The following is a 10,941-nucleotide window of genomic DNA, read 5'->3' on the forward strand; positions in this document are numbered from 1 at the left end:
AAGGGCAGCAACAACTACATAACAGCAATAATAAAATATAACAGGGGAGAAAAGGAGAAGATACTATTATTTCATTCTATCTAAGCCTGGAACAATTGTCTAACGGAATTAGGAAGCTCCCACTACGTAATTATCACTGACTATGTCAGCCAAAGTCTAACTCACTGGGTGCATCTTTCACACAATAAACCATTTAGATAAGTTGAGCTGGAGTTTATGACCCTCCATTTGCCAGCAACTCTGGAGCACTAGTATGCATTTTCAATTTAGAATAGGGAAGCAAAGGACTCTATTTATAAGGTTTCATGTTTGAGGTCTTAAAAGTGAGGAGGGAACTCAAAAGAACATTTTCACACTTGTTTTCCCTAAAAAAAAAAACTGTTCCAAGAGACCAAAACCAAAGATAAAATATCCAGGATTGCGCCTATTTCTGAATGAGAATTTAAAAGTTTATTCCAATTTAGTTTCATTGCCCTATCTTCTAGAAACATCATGCATTTTGCAAACAGTTTATAGTAACTTAGAAAACCCTTACACGTGGTGAAACAGTTTCAACATATCTGCTTTTACATATAGCTCATATTTCACAGCATGAGATGCCAATGCAAAAGAAAGCAGCATAACAAGATTTTACAAATCATGTTGTCTTAGACAAGGTTTGCAGGAAGACCAGGAATTAAATTTAAGATGCCTGTTTCTGATCCCCTGTAATACTTGCTTCCCTATAGCTAAAGCTAGAACTGTAAGTTTTAGTAATACATGTACTGTGCATGTTCTTCCATTAGAAAGTAATCCTGTTGTTTTCTTTCATATTAAAAATAATAATAATAATAAATAAATATGACCCCTCTGGAAATTAAGCCCTAAAATAACATACAATTAGAGTACATAAGTACTCATATGTACAGTGCATAGGGCCTACCTCAAATAAATATTAAATTGCTGTGTCTTTCTTGGCACCCTGAGTAAATCTGAACAAATAACTTCATGTGAAGAACTGTACTTCAAGTGCCACGTTTCTGAATGATACCATTCCCTAACTTAAATTCTGCCAAGTTTCAAGGTATGTCAATTTGTTTTTATGGGAGTAAAACAGTCCAGATCCAGGTGTTCAAGACTGGAGAAATGCCCAGACTCCCCTTTAAACTGCCATTCTTTTTAACCTGCTATCATCAGCATATGAGCCACTTTATATCTGTTCAATGCACCATCATTAGTAACCATCCCACTGATGTTATCATAGCTTAAGCAGTTCGGTGGTCCTGGAACAATTCTGGTAGTTGCTTCTCCTTCTTCAGAGGAACAGACCATCAGCTGCAGGCAGTCACAAACTTCAGGCTGGAGGCTAAAACGAAAAGTGACTCTGTTATGTTTTCTCTGATACAGCAAGATTTACTCATTTGTAGTGAAAGATGTAGCTTGAGCTGTGTATAGAGGTTTCAGTGAGCTGTGCTGAGATCATGCAGTTGGATCCTGCCTGGTTTCATAGCAATCTCACTTGTTCAAAACAGTCGACCTGAGCAACAGCCTTTTAAATTATTCAGTTAGATACCAGCTGTTTTCATTTAGCTTTCAGAAATGCAGTCACAGTTTGTACCCAGCTTGGTACTATTTTTGAGGCAGACAATGTGCAGAGATACCCTCATCTGAGAGCCTTGGACTGGGCTCAGGATGATAATGTAGCATGGGTACATCTTGGATACATCTTAAATTAGATTTCTTTTCATTCCACTGCCACACATTAGGCAACGTGCCTTTCGCAAGGGAACAAGTTGAATGCTGAAGCAGAAGAAAAAGGGGGTCTGTGAAGTAGGAAAGACATAATGTTCTGGGCCCAATGAATGGAAATTTACATCTCTAACATAACAGTAGCAAAACTCCTCTTGAAGAAGGTTAGAAAGATATCCAGGAAGAAGCAAGGTCGGAGAAAGTGAAGACAGGAAGGGAGAGGGAGAGGGAGAGGGAGAGGGAGAGGGAGAGGGAGAGGGAGAGGGAGAGGGAGAGGGAGAGGGAGAGGGAGAGGGAGAGGGAGAGGGAGAGGGAGAGGGAGAGGGAGAGGGAGAGGGAGAGGGAGAGCGGGAGGGGGAGGAGGAGGGGGAGGGGGAGGGGGAGGGGGAGGGGGAGGGGGAGGGGGAGGGGGAGGGGGAGGGGGAGGGGGAAAGGAAGGGGGAGGGGGAGCGGGATGGGGGAGGGGGAGCGGGAGGGGGAGCGGGAGGGGAAACAGGAAAAAACCCAGTGAATCATTGAGAGAGAAAGATAGGAAAGGTATGAAAGACCAATGTTTTCCTTTCTCTTCCAGAAGAGAAACATTAGAAGGGCACTGCCTGTACAACAAAGCACAGTTTTGCCAGTGTAACATGCATTTTATCTAGTAATTTTCTGACTTAATGTTGTCAAACAGGATACAAAGCCCATGGCTCCTCTAGCTGACGCCAGCTTTGAGTTTCTACTCCCATCTAATTCCCAAAATTTAATTTATTTTATAAATTAATTAAAAAAAAAAAAAAAAAAAAAGATTGAAGGGTTGGCTAAGGGGGAAAAAAGATACTAGGAATTACCATATTGCTATGGTAAAAACACATCAGAAGCAACTCAGAATAGCGTAACCTAGCCACAGATGTGCTAGGAAATGTTGCTTAGGTGGGCTCATGAATTATGCCTAAATCATATTCCAGGTGATTTAATTCTGTTGCCTACTATATGTTCGATAAATCATAGAATCATTTAGGTCAGAAAAGACCTTTAAGACCATCAAATCCAACCATCACCTAACAGTACAAGTCCACCGCTAAACCATGTCCCCTAGTGTCACATGCGCTTGTCTCTTAAACACCTTCAGGGATGGTGATTCCACCACCTCCCTGGGCGGCCTGTTCTAAGGCCTAACCACCCTTTCTGTGAAGAAATTGTTCCTAATATCCATTCTAAACCTTCCCTGTGCAACTTGAGACTCTTGCCTCACACCCTATCACTTATCACCTTAGAAAAGAGACCAACACCCTCCTTGCTGCAACCTCCTTTCAGGCAGTTGAGGAAAGCAATGAGGTCTCCCCTGAGCCTCCTCTTCTCCAGACTGAACAGCCCCAGTTCCCTCTGCCGCTCTTCATAAGTCTCGTTTTCTAGTCCCTTCACCAGCTTAACATGATCCTCTCATCAACATCATTGATAAAGATATTAAATAAAACTGTCCCCATTACCAAGCCCTGGGGGACACCACTTGTAAGTGGCTGCCAACCTGATCTACCTCCATGCACAACGCCCCCATTGGGCTGTTGCTGCTACAGGTGTTGAGATGTTTATGTAAAAGGCACAAACCAAAACAGTTACTGACCGGCCAATTATATCCAGGACTGAGTCCTGAATTAATCTCTTGACTTTTGTCCCACAATATTCTCAGCTTGGAAACAGTCACATTTTTTTCCCCATGTTTGTGACAGAAGTCATAGTTTGCATTAGAGCTCACATGAGGACCCTGACAGGAGAGTTTGAAATGGCAGGCAGTAGATAATCATTTTTGAACTTTGAGATACCAAGATGATCACAACATGTATAGACCCAGGAAGTTACATTGTAATACCTTGCTAATGTCTCCCAAGCTTTTCAGAAACCTTTATGGAGTTATTCTACATGAAAAATGAATCCTAATACACACTTTCAAAAACCAGACTCAGTACAGAACAAAGAGCCCTTGAGGGGTGAGTTAAGCTCCAGCCTGCCACTTTTTCAACTTCCATGTGGAAGTAGAAGCATGCAGCAGAGGATGCAGGAGCTGGCTGGCCAGCACAAAGGCTCTGCACTCCCGTGGCTGATAACACGTCCCGTATCACACAAATGTATGTCACAGCAGCTAGTGGGAGGCCTCCAGTCCAGTACTTTTCTTTCTGCCCATTCAGGCCATATCTGCTGGATGTGTGGTGTGGGAGTACAAAGCTTGCAATGTGTTCAGCACGATTGACTCCCAAGGAACGCTACTTTGGTTTGGAAAAGAAAGAAAAAACAATACGGTCGATGTGTGTAGTCACATCACACGCTGCTTCATGAGGAAGGTAATGAAATGACACACAGGAGAGGTGGGCCTGATTTCAGAAAATACTATATGCACTCTTGAGGTGAACAGCCTTCATATAATTTGTAGGTAAGTCAGTGATTTGTAAACAGGTGCAGTCTATTAAAAATAAAACTTAGGCATATACAGCCTACTGTGGTGGTTTTTTATTTAAATCTAGTTCATTTATTATCTGTATCTCTATGCACTATGAGAAGAACTGGTGGAGAAATGGAAAAGAGTTAGTAAAATGAATGGCTTAGCAACGGATAAAGAGGGAACAATATTGTCACAATATAAGAAAGAACAAAATTGTCTAAGCCAAAATTCAAAAATAAAATAGAAACTTCTGCTTTTCTTTCCCTTTCTCTCTTCTCTTCTCTTCTCTTCTCTTCTCTTCTCTTCTCTTCTCTTCTCTTCTCTTCTCTTCTCTTCTCTTCTCTTCTCTTCTCTTCTCTTCTCTTCTCTTCTCTTCTCTTCTCTTCTCTTCTCTTCTCTTCTCTTCTCTTCTCTTCTCTTCTCTTCTCTTCTCTTCCCTTCCCTTCCCTTCCCTTCCCTTCCCTTCCCTTCCCTTCCCTTCCCTTCCCTTCCCTTCCCTTCCCTTCCCTTCCCTTCCCTTCCCTTCCCTTCCCTTCCCTTCCCTTCCCTTCCCTTCCCTTCCCTTCCCTTCCCTTCCCTTCCCTTCCCTTCCCTTCCCTTCCCTTCCCTTCCCTTCCCTTCCCTTCCCTTCCCTTCCCTTCCCTTCCCTTCCCTTCCCTTCTCTTCCACAGGGCACGCGGATGAATTCACAGTGTTACCACAAGATGTGGAGGCCACAAGCAGGAAGGGGATCTTGTGGAGGATAGAATAAATCAGCAGAGCGAGATTCAATGGTGGCAATGACGACGAATGGCTGTAAAATGCTGATTGCCAGAGCCCAAGTGAAGGCTCACCAAAGACACAGCAATTTTGCTCTGTTTTGATTCCTCAAGTATGATTGCAGTTTCCCAGAGCTGGGCTGGGGCCACCCGTACCAGCTGGAGCAGAGGCAGCACTGGCAGAGCAGCGTGAGGAAATGACAGCTGCAGGGATCTCGAGTTGGTGATGTGCCAATGCACCTTTTCAGAAGCACTCACCACTCTGGCCCACGTCAAAGACAGGGTCTGGTGTCAGGCAAACCTATGGTCAGGCTCCAGATGTGATTCCTAACATCTAGTTTTCTTTTACATCAATCTTCATTGAAAAGCCCGCCCATAAAGTTGCTAGATTTCACTCATGGTCTACTACTTTTCCTTCCAAAACAGCCAAGCACCCTGTTAAGTAGAAATATGGTAGATACAAAAGAGTTTTTTTTTTTTTTTTTTTTTTTTTTTTTTTTTAATGTATTAATGTATTCATGTGTGATTTGGTCTGGTGTACTTCCTCTAGTCAGACCCTTGCCTAGCTCCACATTTCAGGCAGCAAGGAGCACATGAGGATTTCCAGCGTGCATCCATATGGATGCTCATATGTTGTGGTGTGTGACTGTATGTTTTAGCCTGACTTCCCCCCCAGCTATCTGGAGGCAACAACTTGTGCCACCAAAGAGTCCCCAGAGAAACAATACGTTTGGCAATGCTGGACTTTATTATAATTGAGAACGAAAACAACGCATGCAGGAAACCATAAAACCCCTCAAGTTAACTGTAGCCAACTGTAGCAGTCCTGGAGCAGCGGAAGGGCTGCTCTCCAAGCCGGTCGCCTGTAAGTGACTGCGGCTTGATAACATCACCTGTCCTTCTGCCACTCCCGGCATTATTATTTTTTTTTTTTCCCCTTCTCCTTCTGATTTTGATCTCAGTCCCAGGAGCAACGACATCGGTGATGACACAAGCTGGGCACAACAGCGTGCACAGCCCCGGGCAGGGCTGGGTGCACGCCTGCAGCGCCCAACTTGTCGCCCCCTGCCCCGGGCGGGGATGTCGCCCCTGCCTGACACCCGTAGGCTCCGGAGCCACCGGCATACATTTGGTTTGCAAATGGCCTTGGGAAGGCAAAGAGCTGCACGCAAAGTGGCGAGCCAGGAAGCTTTCCAGGCCCTGCAGCGTGTGGGTCTGCAGCTGGGAGGTTTTGCATCGCAAATACAACGCAGGAATTCACCGGGATAACTAACACGGGGCAAACATTAACCTCTTACGCCGGTGGCTTTGCGAAACAGCCGGAACAACTTCCCTTGGCGTTTGCTGCTCTTTTTTCATGGAAAAGAGACTTTATGGCTCGAAGCCAGCCGCAAATTAACAGCCAGGCGAGGCCATTATGTCGGTGGGATGCTTTAATCGGTTTACAAACCAGCGCTCAAGGTGCGATGGCTATCCGCAGGGGAAGGGCGGACAGAGGTCCCCGGCTCCCCGCACCCCAGGGAATGCACAGCGCTCGGGGCGCTGCTGGCCGAGCGTTTGCAAGTGCTTTGTATGGGAAAAACCTCATTATAGGTGCTCCCCTAGGGTGTCCCGCCCCCCCGGGTCGCCCCTCCCCGACCCCTGGGCGCTGCCGTCGGGCCCAGGGCACGGCTCCTGCCAGCAGCCTGGGAGCGATGCAATGATGACAAGTGCAGGCCGGTGTTAGGGTTCAGTTCCAGCTGATTTTATTTCCTTCCCGACGAAAAAAAAAAAAAAAAAAAAAAAAAAAAAAAAGGTTATTTACAGAAGGTATATCAACAATCTGACAGGCAGTGAACTTGACATGGTTAGCTGGCATGATTTTTTTTCTCTTCTTTCCCAACGTTGCGTTGTGGGTGATCGTTAGACAAAAAAAATAAAAAATAATAATAATCTACACAGCATATTGCACAGGATGGATGACCAAAAAAAAAAAAAAAGTTAAACCCTTAACGGAACCACCTCATTAGGCAGACGTCCTAGTGCCTGTCATGTTATATTAACATACATAAACACACAATCTTCTTTTTTGCTTATTATAATACAGACTTAAATGTACAAAGATGTTTTCACTTTCTTCATCTTAAACACAACAGCTATAAACCTGAATACATATGCTATCATCATGCCATAAGAGACTAAAACAATTATATTTAGCGACAAGTAGAAAAGGATTAAATAGTCAAATACAAGAATGAAAAACGCAGTACATAGTGTCGCGAACTCAAACCGGCATTTAGATAGATCCAGTGGTTTAAACGGCACGTTTTTGCTTCGAAAAAAAGTGCAAAAGATGTGGTTTACAAGTTAAAGGTACAGGATCCCTTCTACGTAAATGCACCAGTTGCTTTACTTCATTTCGGGATGCGAAGTTCCTTTCTCCCCCCCAAGAAGGGTAGCGTACAGTGTACACGGCTCGGGCTGTGCGACCCCCCTGCGCCCCCCTCCCCAAAAATGAACGGGACTGCACCGCGGGCACTGGCGGCGAGGGATGCTGTCACTTTAAGATGCCTGCAGATTGGAGTGTAAACATGGACAAAATAGGGGCTGATTTGTGTGTGTGAGTGAGTGAGTGAGCGAGTGTTTGTGTGTGTGTGTGTGTGAGAGAGAGTATGTGTGCGCGCACACGTGTGTGAGATACTAACCAGCGGCCCTGTTGTTAAAATCAGGAAATCCAAACAGCGATTTACACCGATTTACACCCCCTTTATATATTTTTTACAAAAATACACTGAGAAAATAATCAAACGTTTTCATCTCTCTTCTCTTTTTGTTTTTTAAAAGTGTCAAAAGTCTACATTTAAATATAAAAAATTAAAAGTTAAAACTCTAGCCCTTCAGTGAAGGAGACATAAAAATGGTGCGGGTAACAACGAGAACTACCAAAAAAGGACAAAGAAATACAAGTCAAAAATGTTTGGCCAGTATAAATACGTCCACTTATAAAATGGCATCCGATTACATTTACAAGGAAAAAAACCAACGATACGAGGATGGAGCATCGGTGAGAAAAAACAGTCTTTTCATTTACAGCTCTAAGGAACAAACACATACATACTCTGAGAAAAAAATTTGGTCCTGAATTTCTTTTTTTAAAAGTCCAGCACAGATTTGAGTTGCGTTTGAATCCTTTAAAGAGTTAAGAATGAAAAAAAGCTGGTGATATTTTTGTAGGAATCAAACATAGCGCCATCTATCTGCTTTTATATTATCCTAACACTATTTGTTTCAAACTGTTCAACAGTCTTACAGAAATCTTAAAAAGATAGACAGGATAACATGCTATATTAAACCCCACCAGTGAAATAATCCAACACCATCACGATTCTGAGTAAGAAGAAAAAACTACTTTTTTTTCTTTTTTTTTTTGTATTTTCTTTTTTTTTTTTTTTTTTTGCAAAAAGCAATCGCCCTCCACGTCCCCGGTACCACAACGTTACAGAAACTGTTCCGACTCGGTCTCCGTTTCGGAAGAAATTTTCAGTGTTCTTGAAGTTTTCGGCCTTTTTTTTTTTCTCTCTCTCTCTACATACAGCGTAAGGTGACTGAGAAAAGCGCTGCCGCCACCTCATCGCGTACGTGCAAATCCGTTTCAGTTTATTATTATCTTCCCAAGCCGGCTCCCACGTTTAAGTCTGGCTCCTCTCCTCCTTCGCCAGGCTCTCAGTCCAGCTCCGTCCCCCTCTCCTCCTCCCACCATCGGCGCCTCCTCTCGCTGCAGAAGAAACCGGGACGGGATTTCTCCCCCCCCCCCAAAATGTGAACCTTGCAAAGGCTCGGGTGGACTTTTGTGTGTGTCTTTTTCTTTTTTCAAGCAGTTCCTCTCGCTCTTTCGCGAGAAAGGGCGAAACAGTCGAGACATCCAGCACAAGGCATCGCTCCCCTCCTCTTTCGCACCAAGCGGGCGATAACAAAGGCCCCAGAGGTGTCTGCGGTCCCCCATCTGTCCCCCCCCTCTCGTCTCTCTTTTCGGGACAAAACAAAAGAAAGGAAAAAGGTCGCGTTTCGCCGCCGCCAGTCTCTGGAGAAGCAGGGCCGGGCTTGTCCCTCGCAGGGGGTGGGCGCCCATCAGCAGCAGTGTCCCCGGCCCCTGCCCAGCCAAAAAAGCCCCCCGAGAGCCCCGACGGGGCGGGCGAGTCCTCCCGGCACCGCGTCTGCGCCTTCTCCAGCTCGGGCCGGCCGCGGAGCTCAGTAGGTGAAGACCAGGTTGGAGATGCTGGACTCCAGCCAGTCCCCCGAGATCATCTCACTTACCTCCGGCGTGCAGTAGTCCGGGAACTCGAAGTGCGAGCCCGAGCCGGGCTCGAAGTTAAAATCCAGGTCCCGGTCGAGCACGGAGGAGCCGAAGCTGCCCAGGGACATGCTCTCGAAGCCGGGGCTCGGGTTGAGGTCCAAGAGGTCGTCCTCGAACTCGTCGTCCGACGAAGAGGAGCCGGAGGAGGAGGAAGAGGACGAGGAGGAGGAGGACGAGTGGGAGGACGCGGAGGAGGACCGCGCCGTCGAGGGGGCCGGCGACGAGGCCCGCAGGCTGGTGTAGCTGCGGTGGTCGGCGGGCGAGCCCGAGCCCGAGCCCGACCCCGGAGGCGAGGGGCAGGGGGCGCCGCAGTCGCCGTCGGGCCGGCCCGCGCCGCCGCCCCCCTCCTCGTAGAGGCTCAGCGGGTCCCCGGGCTCCGCCGAGCCGCCCAGCGTGGGGCTGCCGGGCACGGCGCCGCCGGGGGAGCCCGAGGAGGAGGAGGAGGAAGCGGCGGCGGCGTTGGCCGCCTGCCCCCCGCCGAAGATGTAGACCCGCTTCAGCTTCTTGTCGGCCGCCGCCGCCCTGCCGGGGCCCGACGGCGGCGCGCTCGCCGCCCCGCGGGGGGGCCGGCACAGCGCCTGGTGCTCGGGCGGCAGCAGCGCGGCCGGCGGCTCCCCGGGGAACGGGGCGGCCTTGGCGGCACCCGCCGCCGCCTTGCCGTGGGGCCGGCCGCCCGACGGGGGGGGCTTGGGGCCGCCGCCGCCGCCCTTCTTCGGGGCGGGCTTGGCCGCGGCCGCCGGCCCGACGGGGCCCCCGCTGCCGCCGCCGCCGCCCGTCCCGCCGCCCCCCCCGGCCTTGTCCGCCTTGTCGCCGGGCTTGGCCGCGCTGTTGCCCGACTTCACCTTCTTCCTGGGCCGGTACTTGTAGTCGGGGTAGTCCGCCATGTGCTTGAGGCGCAGCCGCTCCGCCTCCCGGATGAAGGGGATCTTGTCGCTGTCCTTGAGCAGCTTCCAGCGCTTGCCCAGGCGCTTGGAGATCTCGGCGTTGTGCATGTCGGGCGACTGCTCCATGATCTTCCGCCGCTCGATCTGCGACCACACCATGAAGGCGTTCATCGGCCGCTTGATGTGCCCGCTGGGCGTCTTGCACCAGCTCGGGTCGTCCGCCTTGCCGCCCGTCGAGGCGGTGGAGCCCGGCGTCGGCGACGAGGCGATGCCCAGCTCCAGACCGGCCCCGGACTCGGACGTCTCGGCGGCCAGCAGCGCCTCCGTGTTCTCCGCCGTGCCGCTCTGCTGCACCATGGCGGCGCCGGGGGGCCGACCGGGGCTGGGCGCCGCCGCGGCGCGGGGCAGGGCGCGCAGCTTCTCACGGCGGCCCCGGCCCGGAGCAGCCCCCCGCGGCCGCGGCCCCGCTGCCGGCAGCGCTCGCACGTCCACACCGGCTTTCCCCCTCCGGGCGGCGACGGCAGCGACTCGGGGAGGCTGTTTATTTCTCTTGGAGTGTTTTTAGTTGTTGTTTTTTTTTTTTTTTTTTTGCTTTGGTCTGTTTCTGGCTTTTTTTTTTTTTTTGGAGGGGGCGGGGGGGGTGTCGGTCTGATCTTTTTTTTTTTTTTTTTTTTTTTTTTGCTTTTCTTTCCTCACCACCTCGAGGCTCGCCCCCCCGCCTCTGCCCGCCCGCGGCGGCTGCTCCAGTGGCCGGGTGCCGTCCGCCTGCCCCCGGCCGCTTCAGGGGGGAGGCGGCGAGCCCCCGAGAGCGCCGGCTGCGGC

General features: G+C 49.2%; 1 protein-coding gene across 1 annotated transcript; it reads right to left on the reverse strand.

Annotated features, from left to right (window-relative positions):
* Positions 1-8,984: 8,984 nt before the first annotated feature.
* On the reverse strand, positions 8,985-10,626 carry SOX4 (SRY-box transcription factor 4). The gene has a single exon (XM_082754602.1). The coding sequence runs from the start codon at positions 10,474-10,476 to the stop codon at positions 9,130-9,132; it is 1,347 nt and encodes a 448-aa protein (XP_082610728.1). The 5' UTR covers positions 10,477-10,626; the 3' UTR covers positions 8,985-9,129.
* Between the last annotated feature and the right edge of the window lie 315 nt (positions 10,627-10,941).

This window comes from Aythya marila (genome assembly GCF_965140915.1).
Source record: "Aythya marila genome assembly, chromosome: 2".
Taxonomy (NCBI): Eukaryota; Metazoa; Chordata; class Aves; order Anseriformes; family Anatidae; genus Aythya; species Aythya marila.